A 27,347-nucleotide genomic window follows, 5' to 3' on the forward strand; every position below is an offset into this window, starting at 1 on the left:
GACGGCTGCCTCCGCTACAGAGGGTAGTACCCATGGAAGTTTAATTCCATCTGTTCAGCGTGGGTGGGCAGAAGAGGATGAGGAGATTGAGAGTGATCCTCCTGATGACAACAGCGTAGTCTTGCCTGTTGGTACTCTAGCACACATGGCTGACTTCATGTTAGGCTGCCTTTCCCACGCATTATACGAATTTGAAAAAACACGGATTACTGGTTGTTCACCCTTCTCGATCCCTGCTACAAAGAGAACTTCTCATCTCTCTGGTTGAGAGGACGATGCAATACCAGAAGGTCCTTGTCGAAAAATTGCTCCAAAAATCTCCATCTGACAACGCTGGCGGCAGAATCCGTAGTTCCTTGGCCAACTGAGGAGGGGAGACGAGGGGAACACACAGCAGTTCCAACAGAGGCAGGGCAACACTCTCCAAGGCCTGGGACAGTTTCATGACACCCCGGCAGCAACCTAACCCTGAAGCGCGGCCTAGTGTCACAAGGAAACATTTTGGAAGATGGTGAAGGAGTACATAGCAGACCATGTCAGCGTCCTCAGTGATCCTTCGGTACCTTACAACTATTGGGTGTCCAAGCTGGACTCATGGCACGAACTGGCGCTCTACGCCTTGGAGGTGCTGGCCTGCCCCGCCGCCAGCGTTTTGTCTGAGCGGGTATTTAGTGCTGCTGGTGGCATTATAACAGATAAGCGCCTCCGCCTGTCAACTGAAAATGCTGACAGGTTGACACTTTTAAAAATGAACAAGGCCTGGATTGACCATGACTTCTCGACTCCACCAGAGGAAAGGCTGAACATAAAGGCCCTTTAAATGTGTTGTTTATAATGTACTGAATACTCTGTATTCCCATGCACCCCTTCCACCACAAACAAGGGAATATGGTTGAATCTTCCTTTTCTCGTCCTCCTCCTCTTCCATTATATCAACACATGCTTATTCCTCGCATATAGTTTTTTAGAGGGCCAGCTCACCTGCAGGCCTTCACCTACAATCTTTTACAGGGTCAGCTCACCTAATAGGTAATTTGCGCGCCTACTGCCTTCCTTGGATGTGGTAGCTGTTTCTCAGGCTCCCTCTCCAGAATCGAACCCTGATTCACCCGTGGTCACCATGGTTTGTGCTGGCAATAACATAGAAAGTTGATAGGGCAGACATTCGAATGGATCGTCGCCATGATGGGGATGTGCAATCGGCCCCAGGTTATCTAGAGTCACCAAATCGGCAGCCGGCCCTCGCCCATAATGTTTAGATGGTCAGATCAACAGGCCCTTGCTCCAAATGTTTTTGAGGTTCACCAGCAGGCTATCAATTATAATTTTTCAAGGGTGTGTATGATGCCCTCCTTTATGAAGGGTGTATTGGAGTGCCGGTTCCTTGTAATTTTTGGCAGCCCTTTCACTTAGTGCATAGGCTTTATGAGTGTAGGAGTCCCACTACCTGAACAATTGTACCACAATGTGAATGAGGCCCTCCATTATGTGATATACAGGTTGTATCAGAGTGCCTCTTCCTTGTAATTTTTGGCAGCACTTTATATACAAGTAAACATACAGCAAAGAATGTTTCCTAAGGGCTGTTTCACACTTGCGTTCGGAGCGGATCCGTCTGGTATTTGTACAGACGGATCCGCACCTATAATGCAGACAATGGGATCCGTTCAGACAGAACTGTTTGCATTATATTTCAGAAGAAAGTCTAAGTGTAATTTGTATTCAGACGGATCCGTCCAGACTTTACATTGAAAGTCAATGAGGGACGGATCCGTTTGCACCATATTGTGTCACCTTCAAACGGATCCGCCCTCATTGACTTACATTGTAACTCTGGACGGATCCGTTTGCCTCCGCACGGCCAGGCGGACACCCGAACGCTGCAAGCGGAGCCATACTGATGCATTCTGAGCGGATCCGCATCCACTCAGAATGCATTAGGGCAGGACGGATGCGTTCAGGGCCGCTTGTGAGAGCCTTCAAATGGAGCTCACGAGCGGAGCCCCGAACGCTAGTGTGAAAGTAGCCTAACAATTTTTCCTCTAAAATCGATTTTATCTTCGGTTTGGTGCGTATTATTGTCAGTCTGTAAAAGTGGCGTACTACTCGGACAACATCTTTCGGTAGAGCACCCGATGTGTTCGGCCCGAGCACTATAGTGCTCAATCAACACTAGTCTGCACAAGTTCCGCATGTGGACTCATTCATACGGTTGTGTGAATGAGCCCCAAGACATGGAAGAGGGGCAGCAGCAGCCATAGTAAAGCACCACAGTCATGAGACAGCGGTTTTCCCAGACAGGATATCTGATCATCAGCACCTGATCGCTGCGGGTCTGACACCCGGCATCCCCAACGATCACCTAAGCTGGTTCTAGATCTGTGAGGGCTAACCTCCGGCTGTGATAAAACTACAACTCCCAAGATATACTGTTGCTTGGCTGTGCTCAGAACCCCATAGAAATGAAATGGAGCATGCTGGGAGTTGTAGTTTCACCACAACTGGAGTGCTGGAGGTCAGCCATCACTCTAGACCAGGGATGCTCAACCTGCAGCCCTCCAGCTGGCGCAAGACTACAACTCCCGGCATGCCCAGACAGCAGGGCAGGTGGGAGTTGTAGTTTTACAACAGCTGGAGGGCTGCAGGTTGGACATCCCTGCTCTAGACCATGTGACTGATGAATGTGTTGCCACTGGCCTAGGAAAAGCTCAATAGTGGGGGTCCCAGGTGTCCGACCCAGGGCAGGGGGTCTCATCTCAGCCCAATCTTCTTAATAAATGAAGGCCAGTATCAAATGCAGAGCATCACCCCCAACATGCCCGTCCTCACCTGCAGAGCATCACCCCCATCCTGCCCTTCCTCACCTGCAGAGCATCACCCCCAATATGCCCGTCCTCACCTGCAGAGCATCACCCCCAACATGCCCGTCCTCACCTGCAGAGCATCACCCCCAACATGCCCGTCCTCACCTGCAGAGCATCACCCCCAACATGCCCGTCCTCACCTGCAGAGCATCACCCCCAATATGCCCGTCCTCACCTGCAGAGCATCACCCCCAACATGCCCGTCCTCACCTGCAGAGCATCACCCCCAACATGCCCGTCCTCTTCTGCAGAGCATCACCCCCAACATGCCCGTCCTCTTCTGCAGAGCATCACCCCCAACATGCCCGTCCTCTTCTGCAGAGCATCACCCCCAACATGCCCGTCCTCTTCTGCAGAGCATCACCCCCAACATGCCCGTCCTCTTCTGCAGAGCATCACCCCCAACATGCCCGTCCTCTTCTGCAGAGCATCACCCCCCAACATGCCTGTCCTAACCTGCAGAGCATCACCCCCAACATGCCCGTCCCCACCTGCAGAGCATCACCCCCAACATATGTCCTCGTCTACAGAGCATCACCCCTCCATTCTGCAGACTATTCTTTCCACCCATAGCCCCTGCCTGCAGAGTATCCCACCCCTCATACAGGGCACAGCCCAGAGGAAGCAGCAGATGACTCCCCAGCCCCGCACAGCTGAGAATAAGCCACGCCCCTTCCTGGCCCCGGCCACGTGACCTCCTTTAACCCTCTCCGCGCCGCCTGCCAGATCCCGGAAGCCCTGCGGACCCTCGTGTGTGTGAGGTAACGTGTGTGTCTGCAGTGTGTGACGTGAGGCCAAGGTACTGGAACCGCACAGCAGCCGCCTGACCCCGTCTGTTCACACTTCTGCACTATCCAGCATGCAGCTGTTGTGAAACTACAACTCCCAGCATGCGCCATTCATGTATGGGTGTTCAAGCATAATGTGCATGCTGAGTGTTGTAGTTTCCCAACAGCTGGAGGACCAAAGGGTGCTGAGCCCTGCTGTAGTGAATGTGAGCCCCAGCCTGAGCTTTGCTAATGTGGGGGCGCAGTCAGTGATTGCTGGGGGGCACTGTGGCCATGCCATCTCTTGGCTGATAGAGCAGGGGACCCCCACCCTCATATGATGGCTGGGTGCCCCATCATATAATGACATATCACGGGATATGCAATACATTATAATGGCTGGTCCCCAAGAGTGAAGGCAGAATTCATTTTTCCCTCTAGAGCAGCGCTCTCCTCCATCAGCGGATCTACCGCCTCCTCCATGTGCAGGGAGAAACGTCAAAGGGAACCTGTCATGGGATTCGTGTGGCCCAAACCACGGGCGCCCTGCTTAGGCCTCATGCACACTACCAGGCTTTCGGCACGCTGACCCATTCATTTCTATGGGGCCGTGCAGATCTGTATTTATTTGCTGATCCCTGTGGCCGTTCCACAAATTCTAGAACAGGGGTGGGCAACCTCCAGCTGTTGTGAAACTACAACTCCCAGCATGCATACTTCCTCTACCCTTCTCAGGACTCTCTCAGAAATGAATGGAGCCTGCTGGGAATTGTAGTCTCGCAACAGCTGGAGTTTCAAAGGTTGCCGATCCCTGTTTTAGAACATGTCTTATTCTGGTCCATATTGCGGATGAGTCATTTCTATTAGGGTCCATTCACACCACCGTAATTCTGGGTCCGGGGGACCCATTTATTTCAATGGGGCCGCAAAAGATGCGGACAGCACATGGTGTGGTTGTTCTGTGACTCCACAAAAAAGATAGTGTGTGCTATTCTTCTCGCACAGAATAGGCATTTCTATCATAGTGCAAAATGCCTACCGCACACAGCCGGTATCCATGTTTTGCGGACCGGCAAACACTTAGTCGTGTGAATGCACCCTTAATGCGCACAGAAGGTGCCTGTTGTTTGCGGACTTCAATATGGTTATGGCCGTGCGCATGAAGTGCTGCACACAGCTGTGTTTTAGGGACTGTTCACAGTGAGGTCTGCACTATGTGTTCCACATAGGAATTTGAATGTTACTGGCAGTGGGTATGAAACCACTGCGCCAACCAACCGCTTTGACTTTGGGCTAGACGTAAGGGCATTATCCTGACAGTCCCCTGGTTTTCACCCTTTAACCTCTATACTGGGATCTGGACTTCGCTGCAGGGGAGTTGCCAGGCTGCTACCTCTTGGAATAGTCCTGGAGTGAGTGACAGCTGACTATGGTGATCAGAGACCCTGGTGCAAAGCACCAAAGGTTCAGGCAATAGTTGTACTCGGCAAACAAGCCCAGGTCAGAGCAGGCAGAGTGCATGCGAATCCATAAAACTTGTCCAAGGTCAGGGCAGGCAAGCAGATGGTCAATACTATAAAAAATCTACGGTTAGGACAGGTGGCAGAGGGAAAAGTCGGTAAAAGGTAGAGGGCTGGTACATAGTTAAACGGAACAGCGCACTTTCACAAGTCGCTAGTCAGCTAGAAACCTAAAGCTCAGGCACCCTCCTAAAGAGGAAGGTGACCAACCATTGGCTAGAGGAAACTAGGCGAGTGCGGCCTGGCCCTTTAAGGGCTGGGAAGCACATGCGCCTTAGACACAGGTCGGAGGTCTTCACTGAGGAGCACGGGCTGCAGCCTGCAGAAGCTGGGTGGGGCGCGCTGGTGGGCTGCGGGTCTGGACGGCAGGAACAGGAGAAGCAGGGTGAGTCACACGATGCCAGTGCCCACCCGGCGGACTGTAACAGCGGCCTGTGAAAAGCTCATGCATTAAATGGACACCAAAAAGTTATTCCTTTGGCCTCCACTGGGTCGGCATCTGTCTGGATTAAAAAAAAATTATGGAATAATTAGCTCCGCAGTCTCCATACAGAGCCATGCACGGTCACCTATGTGGGACGGACGATTATTTTTTCAGCTGTAAATGTTAGTACATTTGCTGGGGCCGGAGTACTGGCACACCCCCCTGTCCCACCCCAAACTGCCGAACAGTGTGTAAAAAGGGCCGTGTGACTAAATATTGTCACCGGCTGGTTAAAAAAGAGACTTACTAAATGACCCCCTATGTTTTCTTAAAATAAAAACAGGGAGCCTGTGGCAGGGGGTGAAATAACGTCTGCCTTTCTGACCTCACGCCGCAGGATTAAAGCCCCTGCAGTCTGGCTGGAGCAGGTCGGGTGTCAGTGACACTTGGGGACCCCAAGGAGAGGACAGAAGAGATTTATTACCACCTTTTCCTTCTCCTTATCTCTGTGCATAGTGAGCACTATGTGGATCCAGAGATCATGTGATCGCAGAGCTGAAGGGATTTAGCAGACCCTGCATGTGTACAATGCGCCAACAGTTGGGGCTCCATTGGATGCAGTGAAAAATACACAAAGCACAAAAGTGTCAGTGTCCCCCAGAGGTCTTTTAATGACTTCTTGGGAGACATGCCATGTGTCAAGAATAACTTAAAGAAATATAATAAAATACAAATAAACGGGAAAAAAAAAAAACACGTCAACCGAAATCATTGCCTCCCTCCATGTGCCTCATCCTAAATCAAGTGCATTCTCCGGCGGTGCAGGGGATGTCGAGATCGGCATAGCAAATGTCCACCTTTGATAAATGAGCCCCAGTGTATCTTGCAACTAAAGGAGAACTGGCTTAGTTGCCCATAGCAACCGGGCAGATTCTACCTTTTCATTTTTGAGCTCCTTTGGACAATGAAAGTTGGAATCTGATTGGTTGCTATGGGCAACTAAGCCAATTCTACAATTACACCAGTTTTGATAAATCTCCCTTGTGGTGTTTTTTTCCCTATGGAGAAAGTTGTCAAAACACCAGGAGCAGACAACGCTTGTGTGTCCTTAGGCCCAGTTCACAGGGCAGGTTTTCATGCAGTCTAGTCTAAGATTTAGGCTACATGCACACGACCCGTATGTGTTTTGCGGTCCGGTCCGTATGGCATCCGTTTTTTTTTTGGGGGGCGGATCCATTGTAATAATGCCTATCATTGTCCGCAAACTAGAAAAAAAATAGGACATGCACTATTTTTTTTTTTTTTTCGAGGCAACGGAACGGACATACTGATGCAGACAGCACACAGTGTGCTGTCGGCGTTTATTGCGGACCCATTGAAATGAATAGGTCCGCATCCTATCCGCAAAAAAAAAACGGAACGGACACGGAAACAAACGTCGTTCGTGTGCATGTAGCCTTTAGTCTGAGATTTAATGTGAATGTTGCACGGCCCACCTCAATCCAACATGGCCTTATTTTGGCAGCCCTTACAGGGGAAGCATCTCCTCAGAGGAGACCAGTGGATGCTCCAGCTGTGGACGTAATGCCCACAATATCTGAGGCTCCATTTAGTGATGAGCGCAGCGAGCTTCGATTTAATGCTGTATGGAGATCCGTCTCCGGCGTACAGCATCAAAATATACGGCCTCCGACTAGGCGAAGTCAGTTATTCCCAAAGTCACGAGAGACTTTTACTGGAAGAACTATTTTAAAACTTGGATCTGAACTCTACTTCAGTTCAGAGTAGGGCTGCACGATAAATCGAAAAAATAATCGAATCGCGATAATCGGCAAATGCGATATGGCGATTTGGCCGACCGGAAAATGCAGCGATTATATATAAAAGGGGCCCCGCGCACACAACTGCCTTTTGCGTGTAAAGTGTTTTACTAGTGTGTGTGTGGGTGAAACAATCTCTCTCCTAACAGGTCCGGCCTCTGTACTCACTATGAATGCAATGCTCTGCAGCCAGCGGCAGCAAGGTGGCCGGCCGGCGCGTGACTGACGTCACTTAGTAACGCTCCTCCCACTTCAGGAAGCAGGAGCGTTACTAAGTGACGTCAGTCCCGCGCCGGCCGGCCAGCTTGCTGCTGCTCGCTGCAGTGCATTGCATTCATAGTGAGTACAGAGGCCGGACCTGTTAGGAGAGAGATTGTTACACGCACACACGTAAAACACTTTACACGCAACGGCGCCCTCCACTGATCCCCCACAACACGGCGCCCTCCACTGATCCCCCACAACACGGCGCCCTCCACTGATCCCCCACAACACGGCGCCCTCCACTGATCCCCCACAACACGGCGCCCTCCACTGATCCCCCACAACACGGCGCCCTCCACTGATCCCCCACAACACGGCGCCCTCCACTGATCCCCCACAACACGGCGCCCTCCACTGATCCCCCACAACACGGCGCCCTCCACTGATCCCCCACAACACGGCGCCCTCCACTGATCCCCCACAACACGGCGTCCTCCACTGATCCCCCACAACTATGTCATACCCAGCCGCGTCAGCGGCTCATATGGGAAAATCCAAGCAAATAGACCTCTAGCACAATTCCTTTAAAATATTGCATCGCATATCGTTATCGCAATTTTTAGGGCCCTAATCGCAATCGCACAAAATTCCCATATCGTGCAGCCCTAGTTCAGAGGTACCATTTGGAACTAAAACCAAGTTTGGATCCAAGTTTTAAAATGTTTATTTTTTTTCAGTTTTAAAATCAAATACCGAAGTTAGGAGTATAGATTTTAATGCTGTACGGAGACGGATCTCTGTTGAGAATTAATCCGAAGTTTTGAGCGAAGCGACCGGATCTAGGGTCCGAAACTCGCTTTGCTCATCCCTAGCTACATTCACATGACCATATGTATGCCAACTGCGGATCTGCAACCGGCCGTGTGCGCCCTACCCTTTTCCTCCGACACAATGATAGAAATTACTCTTCTTGTCTGCAAAACGGAGAAGAATAGGACATGTTCTGTGATTTGCAGAACGGCCACGCGGATGCGGACAGCACGTGGATGACATCCGTCTCTTGTCTGCATTCTTTGTGGCCCCATAGAAATGAATGGGTCTGTGTGCGATCGGCAAGAAAATACAATCGAGTGCATGAAGCCATAGGCCATATACATTTGATTTCTACCAGGCTGTTACCTGATGGCCTAGTGTTTGACCTCCTGTGCTCATCCTGATAAGTTGAGGCCTCTGTAGTTTTGGCTGGCGCTGTGCCCATAATCTGTTTGAGCTGGTTTTATTGCCAGGAGTAGAGTAGGGTTTTGGTTGCCAGTCATTGTTCAGGGTTATTGACGTGGTTACCTGTATCCGGCACAGATTAATGGTGATGCAGCCTTCCATAGAGCGTAGAAATCTGGCACAAATCATGGGGCACGACCTTTCCAGACTTTGGTTTTCCACAAGGGGATTATTGATTTGGTTCAGGTCCTGACGATGGCCCCAGACTACAGAATGTGAGTCACCGTCAGACCAGGATACTGATATGCTACCGTGCAGCGTGATGGTGTCTGGTCTGACAGTAGGGCCCATGTCCATGGCCTGATACTGAGGGCAATGAGCGGCGATGAACCGTTTGTTCCCGATCATTGCCTACTTGTTAGCTGCTTTTCCATGCAGCGACCACCCCCTCTGTATAGGGATGAATAATCACTGCCACGATCATTCATCCCCATACAGATTCATTGTTTCTCAGAGGACGATGTGCTGCCTACATAAACAGCGGATCAACGTCAGGGGTGCTTGGGCCAATTATCAGGGATGAGCATTTGTACAAATGTTTGTTCCCAGTAATCTTCCCATGGAAAAGGACCCCCTAAATAAAGGGGTTGTGCAGCCTGTGCCTCAGGATAGGTCGTCATTGTCTGATCGGCAGGGGTCTGACACCCGGGACCTATCCACTGTTTGAAGAGAAGGCAGTCCATGTGAGCGCTGCTTCCTCTTTATTACACTGCCTATCGTCTCAGAAGTTTCGGCGGTGCAGTGTAATGACGAGTACTCCCTCCATTCATTTGAACGGGGCGAGTACTTGTAATAACACTATGCCACCGATGTATAGTTCAGGAAGCAGCAATCGCATGGAGCGCCGCCGCCGCCTTTTCAAACAGCTGATTGACAGGGGTCCAGGGTGTCGGACCCCCGCCAATCAGATATTGATGAACTATCCTGAGGATAGGTCATCAATACAAACAGGCTGCACAACCCCTTTAACAGCCTCTTGTCTAGATCCCAGCGATTTCCCCCTCCACCAAAGGTCCATGCAGCAGAAACATTAATGTCTGGAGGCGAGCGGAGCCGTAACTGCGGAGCAGATCTGCAGAATGGCTGCCGTAGCTTTCCATTGCATGGTCGGGAGGGGGTTAAAGGTAAATAATGTTTTTCCTCCGCTTTACTGATTGAATTGATAATGTAGCTGACCGTCCTTGTATCCTGGCTGCTCTGTGTAATGATGAACCCGTATTAATGTTGTGCAATTACTCCGTAGTCGCCCTAAATCCGATAAGTATGATTTACGCCCGTTCAGCTGTCATCCTTCCTGTTTTCCGTCTTCTCTGATCCAGTTCAGTGCTTCTGACTACAGCTGATAAGGAGCACATCGAGCACTCGCCCATGTGTGCGCCTCCTTCCCGCTCTGCTATTCACAGGGTTCATTCAACCCTTACGCTTGGATCCGCTTCAGAGCGCCGAACATAGCGGATGTGGAACATCGCGTAAATATGTCGATTGGACTGAAACCAGTAAAAGAAATTACACTGGTGCACACAAGGTTTTTTGGGGGTTTCCAGTTCTTGGTGGTTTTATTTGCTGTTTCTTTTAGGCAAGAAATGTCAACTCCAGATGTTACGTGGAGGTGTGTGAGAAATATGACATTTTTTATAGTGGGGTTTTTTGACCCTTAGGCCTCTTTCAGACAGGCGTTGCGGGAAAATGTGCGGGTGCGTTGCGGGAACACTCGTGATTTTTCCGCGCGAGTGCAAAACATTGTAATGCGTTTTGCACTTGCTTGAGAAAAATCGCGCGTGTTTGGTACCCAAACCCGAACTTCTTAACAGAAGTTCGGGCTTGGGATCGGTGTTCTGTAGATTGTATTATTTTCCCTTATAACATGGTTATAAGGGAAAATAATAGCATTCTGAATACAGAATGCATAGTAAAATAGCGCTGGAGGGGTTAAAAAATAAAAAAAAATTTAACTCAACTTAGTCCACTTGCTCCTTCTGTCTTCATCTTAGCTTTTTGTAGCAACAAGACCTGTGGTAACGTCACTCTGGTCATCACATGATCCATCACCATGGTAAAAGATCATGTGATGGATCATGTGATGACTGTGACGTCACCAAAGGTCCTTGTTGCTACACAGAGCTAAGATCAAGACAGAAGGAGATGCCGGCTGCGCGAGCAAGTGGATTAAGGTGAGTGAAATTATTATTTTTTTAACCCCTCCAGCGCTGTTTTTACTATGCATTCTGTATTCAGAATGCTATTATTTTCCATTATAACCATGTTATGAGGGGAAATAATAATGATCGGGTCTCCTAGCAACCGTGCGTGAAATCGCACCACATCCGCACTTGCTTGCGGATGCTTGCGATTTTCACGCAACCCCATTCACTTCTATGGGGCCTGCGTTGCGTGAAAAACATGCAAAGAGGAGCATGCTGCGATTTTCATGCGTGAAAATCACCGCTCATGTGAACAGCCTCATAGAAATGAATGGGTCAGGATTCAGTGCGGGTGCAATGCGTTCACTTCACGCATTGCACCCGCGCGGAATACTCGCTCGTGTGAAGGGGGCCTTAGGGCTCATGCACACGACCGTCGGGTGTTTTGCGGAATGGAATAGCCTGCCCCCTAATAGAACAGTCCTATCCTTGTCCTTAATGCGGACAATAATAGGACCGGTTCTATTTTTTTGCGGAACAGCCATACGGACACAGAATGCACACAGGGTAATTTCCGTTTTTTTGCGGCCCCATTGAAGTGAATGGTTCCGCAAAAAAAAAAAAGCACGTTCGCGTGTATGAGCCCTGAAGATGTGTTTTTTGGGTTAGTGCCCTTTTTTTTTTTTTAAAGCATGTAAATAAAAATGCCAGTTGAAAAAACACATAAAAAAAGCTACAATGCTGAGCAATTTAGGTGTTTTTGAGGGTAAAAAAAAAATCTGCATGAAATCCACACCAAACCGCATATAAATCTGCTTAATTTATTGTGTTTTTTTTTTTTTTTTTGGGCATAGTTTTTATACATTTTTTTTTTCATGTTAACAACCCCTTTGAAGTCTATGGGGAAAACCACTGCCTATAAGGTGGGCAGTTGCACAAACCACTGACAAGATGCAGATTTCAGATTCCACACGGCAGGAAAGTATACACAAATGGGGTCATTTATCAAACTGGTGTAAAGTAGAACTGGCTTAGCAACCAATCAGATTCCACCTTTCATTTTTCACAGCTCCTTTGCAAAATGAAAGGTGGGATCTGATTGGTTGCTAAGCCAGTTCTACTTTACACCAGTTTGATAAATGACCCCAAAAGTGTACATGAGATTTGGCAACTCTTCTTCTCTTCGCTGGTACTGTACTACTCTGTGGTTGTTCAGCAGGAATACCCTGCGCAGGATAAAACGGATGTAATCCTTGTGCCCAAGGGTGGCTGCACACGGTGCCGATTACACAAGGTTTTGTTGCGCAGATTTTGTGCAGAAAATACAGTACTAGCGAAGTGAATGATATTAGAGAAATCTCTTAAGTGCAGAACTTGACCTACTGTGCTGATTTTGAAATCTGCAGCATGTAAATTTTTTTGTGCAGATATCACCCTTTTCAATTTGCATCCGATGCACACAAACACGTTTTAAATAGTGCGGATTTCTGTGTGTTTTGTATGGGCTTTTGGTGCGGATTTCATGCAGATTTTCTGCGCGTAAATCTGCAAGGGGGTGTTCATACGGGATTTTTTTCAGCTGACTTCTGGCGCGGCCTCATCCTTTTTTCCTCCCATACATCTCGATGGGAGGCAGTGATGAGGATCATGGAGCTGTGGCTTATAGCTGTGGCCACGCCAAGAAGGGACCTGTCCACGTTCCTCCCATTGAGATGTATGAGAGGCAGAAGGGACGCAGCCGCCTCTGGGCTTTTAGCGAAATTTTGGCGCAGGCTGTCTGCTCCAAAATTCCACCGAAAAAGCAGTTAAAATTAAAGGGTTTCTGTCACCTGAAAAACGGGTATTAAGCTGGCGGACAGTAGCGATGTGCTAATGTCAGCTGAACACAACTATATTAGCGCCATCTCACTGCCTGAAGACTTTATTGAGAAAAACTAACTTTTATAATATGCTAATTTGCCTCTAGGAGCGGGGGGGCATTGAACCTGCCCCTAGAGGCTCCGTTTGCCCACCTCTTTTCACTCCCTTCTTCTCTTGACTGACAGTGCCAGGGCAGCGCTGCTCTCCTCCCGCCGCCCGTGTCTGCAGTGTAAATCTCGCGCCGGCGCAGTGAGGGAAGGACGCTCAGCAAGGATATGGCTGTTCTATTAGTTGCCAGCTGTTCCGTTCCGCAAAATACAGAATGCAGACGTACGTCGTACATATTTTTAGCGGATCCGTTTTTTGCAACATAAAATCCTCTTTTGTCACTTTCTGTGACTGTCGCGGCGTGCTGCTCTGCGTCAGCATTGACTATCATTAGATTCAATGTTGCGTGACTATTATTACTATTATGAGATTTACTTTGACTGTAAAATGCCGCAGCCGAAAATCCGCAACATACACGTCCCTGGGCCTTCAGAGAGAGACGTTCTTGTAGCCCCAGAGGGTCATTTGCATAAAACCACATTTTGAATCTGCCAAGTGGATGTGTGCCATTGTTATCACAGCAGATGAGGAGCCTGCGCTTCCTAGTTGTGTACGTGATGGGTATTTCTCAATCCGTTCCAGTCTCATCCTGTCGTCGTATCTCCGCAGTATTTCTTACCGGCCCCTCCCTTGCCCAACAATCATTTTAAAGGATTTAGAACAGGATTGCCCCGTGGGCATTAGGGATGTGTGTGAGGTCTGTCGGTGTGAACATGCCGTAACGTTGTTGATTTTGGCATTGGCCGCTCCGGTTTGGAGCACATTTTCCTTCGTGTGTTTGTGTTAGTTTAGCGTCGCCTGGTGAGTACGCCTCTTCAATAACAGTCTTAGTGAACCGCTAACACCCGCTGTAGTGCTTCAGGTGCCCGGATCGGGCAAGAACCCTGACATATTATGTCCTGAAGATGTGCTTACCGATAATCTGTTTCTATGGTAACGAAGACAAATCCAAATGAGTGGACAATTGGGAAGATATTTTCCTCTTTACATTGGTATCCAAGTGGGATCAGTGGTTTTCACTATTAGCATGTTCATCGGCAAACGGACTTGTACATAGAGATGATTACAGGGGTTATCCAAACTATAAAACATGCTCCCTGGCACCCACGTCGCTCCTGATCCCAATATGGCCACCGCTGCATCTCCCTGTCGCGTGGATCAAAACATCCGGCAGGAGCAGCCAATAGCAGGCCGCGACAGGGACGAGCCTCCCTAGCATGGCGCTTGACGGTAGGGAAGCTGGCCACCGTCGCGGCCACCTATTGGCTGCTCTCCCAGTCACCGGATGTTTTGATCCGTGCGAAGGGGAGATGCGGCAGCCATATGGGGATCAGGAGCGACGCGGGTGCTGATGATTGGATAAGTATTGTCTATAGAAGGGGGGCATGTTTTATAGTTTGGATAACCCCTTTAAAGGGGTTGTCCAGGAATTTACGAACGCTGAGCTATTCTCAAAGTAGGCCACCAATGTCTGAATGTTGGGGGTCCCGCACCCCCGCCAAACTGCTGTTCTGCGTTCACACCGGAAGTTGGACAGCTCCTTCCCATGTGTAGTGGTCGGAGTGGGTTACCGCAGCACTGCTCCCATTCACTTCACTACACTTCAGCTGATCAGCAGACTGTCGGACCTCCGACGATCAGACAATGGTGACCTATACTGAGGGTAGGCCACCACTTGTAAAATGCTGGACCATGCCTTAAAGGGGTCGTCTCACTTCAGTAAGTTGCATTTATCATGTAGAGAAAGTGAATACAAGTCCCTCCTAATGTATTGTGATTGTCCATATTGTCTCCTTTGCTGGCTGGAAAAGAATCAGCCTCTCTGGTGGCCGGGACCATGGCAGCGCACATAGGCTAGTGCTTTTTCCTATATTGTGCAAGCATGACCACTGATGGATTGCAGGGTGGTCGTAACTATGGAAACGAGTAGTGTATAATGTGATGGAAAAATGAATCCAGCCAGCAAAGGAGGCAATATAGACAATCACAATACATAAGTAAGTGCCTTGTATTAACTTCCTCTACATCATGGATGTCAAACTCATGGCCCTCCAGCTGTTGCAAAACTACAACGCCCATCATTCCCTGATAGCTGTAGTATGCCCAGGCATGATGGGAGTTGTAGTTTTGCAACAGCTGGAGGGCCATGAGTTTGACATCCCTGCTCTACATGATAAATGCCATTTGCTGAAGTGAGACAGCCCCTTTAAGGCCTCATGCACACAGCCGTACCCAATTCCGTGCAGAAATTGGCCTGCGGTGAACATCTTGAAAAACCACATCATGTCAATTGTTTGTGTGGATTTTTAGTGCAGATTTGACCCTTTGCAATGCAACAGGTGGGATGAGGGTAAATCCAGAAGTAGCTCTTGCGGATTTTGGTGTGGAAACGCAGAGAAACCTGCATGAAAATGCGCACAGACTTTCTGTTTGTAGATACGCTCCCATGCGCAGGTCGCTTTAGAATGAGGTTTTGTCTTGCATTTTGCAGCAGATTCCACATCTACATTTCTGCTCAATGTCTTACTAGTGGACTGCGTTTTGAAGACCTCATCCACATGTCACTGAAATCTCGGCAGTTCTGATGTGGATTTTCACTATGGATTTAAAGGGAATCTGTCACCACATATACCAGCATTAATCCAGATGACATGAGAGATCTGCACTTGTCAGCTGAATGGTCCCAAGTACTTAGGCGGCTGCAATGTGGAGAAAATAGCTGGTTTATAATATGTAAAATAGCCCCTAGGTGCAACAAGGGTGGTGCAGTTGCACCCAGAAGCTCTGTTTTTTGTCTCCACCACCGCTTTGAGTTACAGGCCAGGCAATGAAACATTTTTCACTCCTGGCCCTGAAGTCTGGCGGGAGTGAGCTCAGCGCACGCGCTGTACAGGAACTGGCCTGTCAGTCAAAGCGGTGATGGTGCGGCAGTGCAGGCAGGGAGCAGAGCCCCTTGGTGCACCAGTGCTGATATCTGTGTTGACAGGTTCCCCATAATATTTGCATAGGGTGTAATCAACAGGACATTTATAGCAAAATAAGGGAGTAAACCCTGGTTTCTAGGCAGCAATGAAACTCCTGGCCAAGAGTAGATTACTCTTCCTTGGCTGCGATCTTTTTTATTTTATTTTTGAAACGTCCATCGGATCCTCAAACATTTATTGGTTGTTTTGAAAGAACCCTTTGCTGTGAACTGTCCTCAACCCATTCCCGACCCGTGACAATTAATGGTTTCGTTGTGATGATTTTGCAGACCTACGAGATGAATAATGGGTCTGGGATCATAATACAAAGCCATGTTCCTGCCAGGGTCAGATAAACTCTGATTCCCACAGTTAACCTTTTCAGTACTGTGATCAGACATGGAGGAGCCGCCTTGTAAGAGTCATCACTGGCCACCAGAATACATACATACATGCCTATTAGGCCATACTTGTGGTGTCCTAATGCTTTCTGGCAGATTTCTATTCACAAGCACCAGATACCAGCGTGCAGAAGTATCCCAGAAAATTGTTAAAGGGGTTATCCCATGATTAATGTAAAACATGAAAATCAGACGATATATAGTACATGACAAAGCCAGAACCAGCCCTGTACCTCACATGGATCCACAGATCTCCCCATTCATTGCTCTACTAGGGGGAGTGTCTTTTCTGCTGCAGCTAAAGGGGCGTGTCCATGTTCTCCCTATCACAGCTCAGGAGGTGTGTCCATGCTCTCCCTATCACAGCACAGGAGGCAGTTGAAGGATGGAACTGAGCATGTGCGGCCATCTCAGTGAGCCGAACAAACAGCAGGTGGCGCTATACAGATACATTTTATTGAATAACTCATTGGATATGCCAAAATTTTTATAACATGCAATTACAACAGTCTTCAGATCCCTGTGCTGGTTTGAAAACTATAGAGTAGTTTTCATGGACAGCCCCTTTAACACATTGACTCTACATGGGAAAAAAATGTATATGGATACATAGAACAAGACCACTCCAAAAGACCAGCCCCTTATCAAGACCAATCTTTATTTCCACCATGTATGATGCATGCTGATAATCTTCTTTAAGAAGGCTCCCCCCCCCCCCCCCCCCCCCTCCAGAAGACCACTTTTCAATGCAATTTCCGGTGGTCATCTCAGGTGGATGAAGAGCACGGAGGATGCACAGATTGTCACTCCATTGCGCTAACGTGGCATTGCTTTATTTTTTGTTTTGTTTTTTCAATTAACCCACTTGCTCTCTCATTCACTCAGGATAACACAGGTAACGCAGACATGACGACGGAGGACTATCCCATGGAAATCCATGAGTATCTGGTGGCCTTCAATGACTCTGTTTCCACTGTTGATGACATGTTGAACAAAATGATATCAGTATCCAGGTCGGAGCTTCTCCAGAAAGTAAGTCCTGAATATTATGAGAACTAGTAATTTGAAGAAAATGGGGTTTGCTCATTTACAGTTTAAAAGGCTTCTCCAGGAGTAATTATTTTTTTGCAAGTGCCCCCGGCCAGCCGCCATAAACAGGAGATTTATACTTACCTGTTCCCCACTGCTCCTGTCCTCCGCTCTGCCTCCCACATGTCCCTTTTCTCTCTGCAGCTTTCATCTCGAAGTGTAGGTCCACACAAAGTCGCCTCTGAATTTCATCACATATCCTCTGCAAAATCTACGTGCCCTTCTACACGGGACTAATATCTGACAGACGAAGCAGAGGCTCCCGATCACTGCTGCATTTACATTCAGCAATAATCTTTGCTGTTTGGGGACAAGTGAACGATTCTAGGATCGATTGTCCCCATAGAAAATCATTGTTCCAGCCAGAGGTCGCACTGCATCTTTTTTCAGAAGAGTAAAAATACTCCTTTTTGAGGAGTATTTTTTTGTGGTAATTCATATAATACATAGGCCTACATAACGTTATAAGTTTTCCATCTATGCAGGGAAACCATTACTAGTCTCCTCTATAATGTCTCCCATGTGCAAATAGCAAATGTAGACAATTAAAAATGTATTGAACATCGTACACTAAACATAAGGTCACTGCCGCCATAACACTGCCATACACAGTGCCCATTACAGAGTCAGACGTGATGATTTCGTATGTAGTGCCCTCATAACAAAGCCATAAACTGTGCTCCCAAGACTATTCTGGAATTCTTTGGCTCCACATTCACCTGGGCCCAGGCACCCCACCCCGGGGCTTATAGATCTACTAGTGCCCGCATTGCCAAAAGCACCTCTTACAAGAGGTTACTTACCACCTCAAGCGGCCACTCCACTGGCAGTATTGGTGAAGATGGCGGCGCCACGGCACAGGCATCCCCTACACTGGTCTCAGCGTGGCGCAGTGAATGGCCTGGCAGCCCATCCAAATTGACAAATTGGCAGCCTCCTTACCCAATAACAAAGCTCAATATGTAGCTCTACTACATGCCCATTACACACACAGCTCTAATACATGATCATTACAAAGCTTTACTATATACACATTACATACACAGCTACGTGCCCATTAAGTACACAGCTTTGCTACATGCCCATTACACACACGGCTACTTGCCCATTACGTACAGAGCGCTGCTAGGTGCCCATTACATACGCAGCACTGCTAGGTGCCCATTACACACAGTTCCTCCCACACATGGCTGATCACATGACCGATGTCAGCACAGGTGCTGTTCAGTCTGGAGCTGCTCCTGGTGAGGGGCAAAGCTTCTTGAGGGTGGGGGGGGGGGGGCTTCCTTTGAGCCGAACCTGGCGGGCTGCTGATACAGTGCTCTGGATTAGAAAAAGACAATGTGTACAAATGGGAGTAAAATGGCATCTATGACGCTTGTACAGGCATTACTGCGACCTCTGGCTTCAGCGCAGCAGATCGCTGTTTGTAAGAACAATGATTTTCTGTGCCAGTAGAACGACATGGGTGATTACCGACACCTTTTACTCTGTCAGATTATCAGGAACGAGTGTTTATACAAATGCTCTTCCCCAATAATGTGACAGCTAATTGGTCCATGTAAAAGGACCATTACTCACAGATTTTGCTATGGGTTCATGGCAGATTTAACCCCCTGTTCACTGAAAACGGTGAAATCAGCAAAGGAAATTGACTTGCTTTGGCTTTTAAAATCTGCAGAGCAGGTCAGTTTCCTCAATCAAAATTTCCACAGCGTGTAGATGAGATTTATAAAAGAAAGAGGAATTTCTCTTTAACAAGATATATAACAAAACTATGTAGGTATTTATACATATTCTATCCAAAAGGGGGATACTCAGGACTCTCACTGTTTTTCCTAGGAGTCCTGTTGGGATTTCCTCTGTTTCTTCCTTCAAGAATCTTGCTTTAAATTATATAAACCTCTAAACCACGTAGCTCAGCTTTTCTTTCTCTGTTATAACCTCCTCTCACATAGCTCAGCATACATCACCAAGTAGTTCTGCTGTAATGGAGCAAAAAGCATAGAAAATACACAATATCTCAACATTTATTTCTTCATTTCATCTGCTCAGCTCCTCCTGCTCTATAACGTACTGCCTGCGGATTATTTTGCATTTTCACGGTGACGAGGTTCCCTATAAGCCCTAGTGCCTTAGTGTCCCCAGCCAGTGGAACAGATCAGCAGAAAGTTAACCCCTATTTTCTCTGCAGGAGTTCTACGGGCGTGTTTGTTTTGGAACATGCAGACTGACCGTTTGGCAAGTTTATGTCCTGTATACTTCTGTCATTCATTTGTAGGTTTATTGGGGGTCATTTATTAAGACCAGCGTTTTAGACGCCGGTCTTAATAACTCCTGTCGCTGTCGGTGGATCCACCAAAATTGTGAAGAGGCGCCGACCTCTCCATATCTTTGGCGTATCCTGGGCCATTGTAAATGTAAAACAGCGTCCATTACTGGATAACCCCTTTACGCTGAGCTCAGCCGATTATTCTGCTAACAGTCTAACATCTTTGAGGCTGACAGTAAATTCCAATATGATGGTAGAATATTTACCGGTCCTGCGAACTCCTAATGCATTATAATATTCCTCTGATCTTTGCTTTTTTTCCTATGAGAAATGTGCCGATCGCTATCAGAATTGCCGCTGTGTTGGGCTACAGGCATTCTCTGTAAGCAATAAGCAGGATTTTCTTTGAACCTTTGATTGTTGGGTACGCCTGATGGTGTCAGTAACGCTCCGCGCTGAATGTACTGAGTGGCCTTTTGCCAAATATCTCTGAACAGAATTTGATATGTAAAATATTCATTCAGTACAACGCAATCAGAAGTGCAGTTTCTTAAGGGAGACTAACCAGAAGAAATGTTAAAAAGGGCCCTTGGGGTCCCTATACACTCAAATTAGAATTTTTTTTTTGGCCACCTGTTTTTATGTGGCCTTTTTTGCAAAGAGTATTTGCTCACTAACGTTTTCCCCTATAGATAAGGTGATGTAAAAACACCTGGAAAAAACCTGCAAAGAGCTACAGCATGTTGCTTTTTTGAAAAGCAGCCAGTAAGACATAAAACACCACCTAAATAAAAAAAAACTAACTAAATAAAACGGCAATAGCAAAAAAATGCTTGTGTGTTCTGAGTTTCATAGTTTCCATAGATCCTCAGCTAACATTTGGAGCTGGTGTTTATACAGTAGAAAATGCACTGAAAAAAATGAGATGCAAAAAACACGACTAAAAATGCAAAAGTGCAAAAACGTATGTGCGGACTCGCCCTTAAAGTACATTCACACTACCGTATATATATTTTGCAGTCCGCAAAATACAGATACCGTCTGTATGACGTCCGCATGTTTTGTGGACCCATCGACGTCCGTGGTCCACATTTGCGGCCAAGAATAGGGCACGTTCCATCTTTAGCAGAATGGACCTACGGATGCAGAAAGCACAAGGATCATCTGTGTGTCCGTTCTGCAAAGGATAGAACATGCCCTATTCTTGGCCGCAAATGTAGAAGCTTCATACTTACCTGCTTGCTGCTGCGATGTCTGTGACCGGCCGGGAGCTCCTCCTACTGGTAAGTGAAAGGTCTGTGCGGCGCATTGCCTATAGCACAGACCTGTCACTTACCAGTAGGAGCCTCTCCTGGCCGGACACAGACATCGCAGCTCCCAGGTGAGTATGAAGCTTCTACAAATTGCTAAGCAACCATGGCAACCGGGACTGCAGTAGCGTCCCGGTTGCCATGGTTACCGATCGGAGCCCCGGCGATTACACTGGGACTCCGATCGGTACTCTCCACTGCCACCAATGATAGGGGGGGGCGATTTTAATTAGGAGGGGGAGGGAGGGGAGAGGGCCCACTGGCCACCAATGAGTTAACTACAGGGGAGGGAGGGGGGGTCCACTGGACACCAATGAGTTAACTACAGGGGAGGGGCCCACTGGACACCAATGAGTTAACTACAGGGGAGGGGCCCACTGGACACCAATGAGTTAACTACAGGGGAGGGAGGGGGGGGCGGCCGCACTGGCCACCAATGAGTTAAAAACGGGGGGGGGGGGGGGGGCAGCACCTGCCAGGCAGCAGGGGGCAGTCATGTACACAGTTTTTCAGTATATTCTAACCTGAAGCGTCCCCATCACCATGGGAACGCCTCTGTGTTAGAATATACTGTCGGATCTGAGTTTTCACGAAGTGAAAACTCACCTCTGAAAAAAGCTTTTATGCAGAAGGATCTTCGGATCCGTCTGTATGAAAGTAACCTACGGCCACGGATCACGGACACGGATGCCAATCTTGTGTGCATCCGTGTTCTTTCACGGACCCATTGACTTGAATGGGTCCGTGAACCGTTGTCCGTCAAAAAAATAGGACAGGTCATATTTTTTTGACGGACAGGAAACACGGATCACGGTCTCGGCTGCAAAACGGTGCATTTTCCGATTTTTCCACGGACCCATTGAAAGTCAATGGGTCCGCGAAAAAAAAACGGAAAACGGCACAACGGCCACGGATGCACACAACGGTCGTGTGCATGAGGCCTTACACAAGGATTTTTTTCTTTGTGGAAAAAAGAATATTAATAAAAAAAAAAAATTGTACTGCTGCATTATTCGCCTGTGCTATAAAATTAACATGTTAGTTTTCCCGCAGGGTCAACAAGATAAAAAAATTATAAACTATTAAATAAATAAATAGTAAAAACACAGTACCAGAATAGCTGTTTTGGTTTCAACCTGCTTCTATAAGCAGAAATATAAATTGATTGATTAATAATTTATTCCCCGCCCCCCCCCCCCCCCCCCCAAAAAAAACTGGACTGATAAATTAAAACACTGCTCATTTTACTATTCATTTCAAAAAGGATTAGACAGCTATTCTAAACATTTTCTAAGTAAGTACACAAGCTTCATCAGGTCTAAAAGGCCTATTAAAGGGGTATTCCAGTTATAACAAAGAGGCACTCGCACAACAATTTGTGCTTAATTATGTGATGTAAGTAGGCTGGTAGTTCTCTTACTGGTGGCTTTATTTGCTTAGGGGGTGTGTTCTTTTTGCAACAGCTCTGGTGGGAGGGGGGGGGGGGGTGTCCTTTCTGCTGCATCTCTCTCCCCATGACAGCTTAGGAGGCAGTTTAAGAATGGAGCTGAACATGTGCGCCCGCGTCATTGAGGTGGATAGAGAAATAAGAAAACTAATAAAACAGCAAGTGGCTCTATACACATACATTTTATTGAATGACTATACAAAATATTTTTCCTGGGACAACCCCTTTAAAGTAAACCTTTCAACTGCACTGGTTGTATGAACTTGCAAAGTTCCCTAGTGATTTCACAATTTTAATGTGAAATATTTAGCCTCCTGAGCTGTGATAGGCAGAGCATGGACACGCCTCCTGAGCTGTGATAGGCAGAGCATGGACACGCCTCCTGAGCTGCAACAGAAAAGACACTCCCCTTGAGCTGTCAGCTTGATATAAATCTAGCAGAGCAATGAATGGGGAGATCTTGTGATCCATGTGAGGTACAGGGCTGGTTCTGGCTTTGTTAGAAAGAGATTGTCATGCACTATATGATGTCTGATTTTCATTTTTTGCATTAGTCATGGGATAACTCCTTTAAGTGGCTGTGCTGCAGATCTATGACCGCCTCCCTGCACACTTCTTCCCCTGGAATCCTCCACCACATGTCATGGAGGCGCGCTCTGCCAACAGACTTTTATTCACCCCGAGGGCCAATAAAATCTCCTTGGCTCGCACACGCTCTTCAGTGGACTATGTGTTCCAGCTCTGGTGTTTATGGTCAACTCATTTCCTGTCTTTCCAGTGCTGACATATAGTGCTCAACCACATCAGGCCTGTGGGATGTCATAGGAACAACCTGGGTCTTAGGAAACCGTCCAGCGGAGGCGCAGGCCATCGCAGCACTTATAAATAAATGCTTAGTGTTATTCTATTGACGCGTTTCATAAGCTCCCTGGCAAAGCCAGCAAAGCGCCTTTTTAATAGCCCTTTTACTGTGGGATATGGAGAAGGTCTGCAGTTCATGCATTACGTCATTGTTTCTCTTTTGCAGATAGACCCACTGGAACAAGCAAAGTTAGATTTGGCATCTGCATACACCTTAAATTCTCTCTTCTGGAGTAAGTACTGCTCTCAGTGGTGCTGATAAAGGAAAGGATGGAGAGTGAAGGTGCTTACATTCTTTATTTCTTTTTATTTAGTATACCTGACGACTCAAGGGGTTAATCCTAAGGAGCATGCAGTCAAAGGAGAGCTGGTAAGAAAAGCCATTTAAGTTAAAGGGTTTTTCCAAAATGTTTATACTGATGACCTACCCGGAACCCCCGCTGATCAGCTGTTTAAGAAAGGTAGTGGCGCCAGGGCCTTCTCTCAGCATTAACTCTCTGGGTGCTATGCTCAAGTCTTATCACCGTGGCTGGCATCACTATGGAGACATCCTTGAACTAGGCTATTGACACCTTTGGGGACCCTTTTTTTTTTTTTTTTTTTTCTTATTGCATTTGAGCAAAAAAAATTTTTTCAATTGATTATTAAAAAAATGTTGAACCCCTTTCTCTGTATAGCATTGAGATTCTCCAGTAGCAGGCTTTGAGTTTTTACTGGACAGCTCAGCTAGATGGCTCCTTATCGCTGATCTCTGACCTCCTAAATACTCATTATAGCTCTTATTATATTACTGATGAGAATGTGGCTTAAAGAAGTGTTTTTGAGCTGTTAGTAATTTAGAGATGATGGTTATTAGATGACCAGCACAAAGTGAAAGTACGATTTCCACAGCTAGGCAGAAGTTAACCCTTTATGAATATAATGAGATCTGGCGTTGATGCGGCTGCTTTCCGGCATTTCTTGTTGGGTCTCGGCTCTCTAGGACGTATCGTTCCCAAGATACTCCCAAAAAATGACCTGCTGCCTTTCACTTAAAGGGCTTCCTGTCACCCCACTAAAGTCATATATTTTTTTTTTTGGGCTAGTTACATTCCTTATAGTGCGATATATGAGAATATAATGGTGTTACTTACTTTCATTCAGCCGTTTCTTATAAAAACGAAGTTTTATAATATTTAAATCAGGTCTCTACCAGCAAGTAGGGCGTCTACTTGCTGGTAGCCGCCGCAAAAAACCGCCCCCTCGTCGTGTTGATTGACAGGGCCAGCCGCGATCTCCTCCTCTGGCCGGCCCTGTCAGCATTTTAAAAATCGCGCACCTCTGTTCATTTGGCGCAGGCGCTCTGAGATGAGGAGGCTCGTCTCCTCAGAACTCCCTCAGTGCGCCTGCGCTGATGACGTCTTCTCTTTCGGTGTAACTAGCCCAAAAAAAAAAAAAGACTTTAGTGGGGTGACAGAAGCCCTTTAAAGGGAAACTGTCATCAACTTTATGCTGCCCATACTAATGGCAGCATAAAGTAGAGACAGGTGAGTTGATTTCGGCGGTCTGTCATTTGAATGTTAAAAGTAAGTGGTTGCCGAGAACCAACATCGCAATCATTGCAGACCAGGCCTGGAAAAAGTCACGGACCACCTGGGAAGAGTCCTGGTTATTCATAAATCTGTGCTCTCCCTGCCCACCTGCTGATGACTGACAGTCTTCTACCTAGTTTTCTCCCTTTCTCTCTAGGAGAGAACTGCCAATCATCAGCAGATGGTCGGGGAGAGCAGGAGATTATGAATATCCATGACTCTTCTCAGGTAGATTTGACTCTTTTCAAGGCCTGGACTGCAATGATTATGATGCTGGTTCTCAGCAACCACTTACTTTTACCTCACCGCTGAAATCAGCATTTCTGTCACTATTTTATGCTGCCCTCAGTAAGGTCAGCATACAGCTGATGACAGGTTCCTTTTAAATCCTAACTGCCATACCCACGGTCACATGTCCCTTATCAGCCAATAGAAGCTCGCAGGCCCTACACCAGGTTTCTATAATAACTGATCACAGGTGCCAGGTCTGGGAAGAGAAGTCTATTTGGAAGGGAGTCATAGCCAATCACAGCCAGGGTTGAGAATAGAAGGCCCGACAACTCTACCGACTAATCAGAGGCGAGCTCAAGTTACAGAATTACAGGGGATTGCGTACTTTGTGTGCAGGCTGGTGACACAGACCAGTAAAGCAGTAACCCGCCAGCGGCCTGACAGGAGGAGCTGTTCACACTTCACTGGCTGCGTTATAACAACGGCACAAGAGAGCCGGTGAGAAAGGCTTTCCTTAACAGGTTAATTGTTTAACATTTAAGTTGGTGAAACTACAACTCCCAGCATGTGTGACATAATGCTAGCAGTTGTAGTTCGACATCTCAGTGAACGGCTCTGATCCCATCAGTGAGTATTGAGGAGATCGGGGCCACGCTGCTGTCTTTCTGTGCCCTGATCTCACCCCCCCTTCAGGATGACCAAGAGGGAGAAGTTAATATTCAACAGCCCGACCCTGCTCCTCCCACTTTATGAATGAAGCAGGCGCGACGTCAGTGAGTGACGTTACTGCTGCCGTCCACTCTGCCTGCTATGGAAGCTTGTTAGTAAGTGCTGTACTGATGCAGGGGAACAGGGGAGAGCGCAGCTTTAGTTAAACTTATTAACAGGCTAAGGATTAATGTCTAGAAATACTGCGGTGAGCGGAGGGCCGGTGTATTGGGGGACACTGTTATGAGGGGGATCTGTGGATGACACATAGCATTGTCATCCACAGATTCCCCCCCCCCCCATAACAATGCCATCCACAGATCCCCCACCCCATAGCAGTGCCATCCACAGATGCCCCCCCCATAGCAGTGCCATCCACAGATGCCCCCCCCATAGCAGTGCCATCCACAGATGCCCCCCCCCATAGCAGTGCCATCCACAGATGCCCCCCCCCATAGCAGTGCCATCCACAGATGCCCCCCCCCATAACAGTGCCTTTCACAGATGCCCCCCCAATAACAGTGCCTTTCACAGATGCCCCCCCATAACAGTGCCTTTCACAGATGCCCCCCCCATAACAGTGCCTTTCACAGATGCCCCCCCCATAACAGTGCCTTTCACAGATCGCCCCCCCCCCCATAACAGTGCCTTTCACAGATCCACCCCCCCCCCCCCCCATAACAGCACAAACCACCATTTGCTCAAAACCCACCAAAAGCACACCTTTTGGTTAATTTTTTCTTATTATTTTCCTCCTCAAAAACCTAAATGCGTCTTATGGGCAGGTGCATCTTATAGGGCAAAAAATACAGTATTTATTCTAGCTCCTGGAGGTGAAACTAAAAATGTTGTTTGTGTTAAAGTAAGATTATATTCATTTTGTCAAAAATGTTACATTACAATTTGTATATTGTACTTATACTATTTAAAACCTATAAAAATTATTTCTTTCATTTACCACTATATCTTCATTTGATTCCTATTCATGTATAATATAAAATTGCAATAAATAAATGCCTAAGCAACGCCAGGTCATCAGCTAGTAATTAAATAAATAAATAAATAAATAGAGATTATGAAATGTCAGCGGATTGATGACCAATCCTCAGGATAGGTAATCAAAATCAAATTAGCGAAATCCAAATCCCTGCACCTCCTCCGATCAGCTGATTGAAGAGACTGAGGCGCTCGTGTGTCCTCTTCAGAGTTGACTTGCATGCTGCCTCCCTTTTAGTGGTAGTGCAGTGTAATTGCACCTTTCACTTGCAACATATATATTTTTTTTTTTATAAAAAAACATATTTGGTATAAAAAAAAAGGTATATTTGGTATAAAAAAAAAAACATATTTAGTATCCCTTTTACCGTCACATGTACTGTATATTTATACACTTATTGTAGGCCAGTGATTAAAAGGGAATAACAATGGCTGGTTGGTGCTTTTTAGTTTATTTCACTAAAAATAATTTAATACAAATTGAATGCTAAAATATATAAAACACGTCAGCG

The 27,347-nt window shown here is 47.1% G+C and overlaps 1 protein-coding gene across 3 annotated transcripts in view; it reads left to right on the plus strand.

Moving 5' to 3' along the window:
* Positions 1-3,501: 3,501 nt before the first annotated feature.
* Positions 3,502-27,347, plus strand: part of C1D (C1D nuclear receptor corepressor) — a 42,257-nt gene continuing 18,411 nt past the window's right edge. Inside the window, exons 1-4 of one of the 3 annotated variants that reach the window (XM_044290823.1) lie at positions 3,502-3,625; positions 17,236-17,382; positions 23,496-23,562; positions 23,644-23,699. In XM_044290823.1, coding sequence (XP_044146758.1) covers positions 17,257-17,382; positions 23,496-23,562; positions 23,644-23,699 — 249 coding nt within the window. In that variant the 5' untranslated portion in view covers positions 3,502-3,625; positions 17,236-17,256. The other 2 variants (XM_044290825.1, XM_044290824.1) reach the window with 2 other exon arrangements.

The sequence above is a fragment of the Bufo gargarizans genome, chromosome 4, assembly GCF_014858855.1.
Source record: "Bufo gargarizans isolate SCDJY-AF-19 chromosome 4, ASM1485885v1, whole genome shotgun sequence".
Lineage (NCBI taxonomy): Eukaryota > Metazoa > Chordata > Amphibia > Anura > Bufonidae > Bufo > Bufo gargarizans.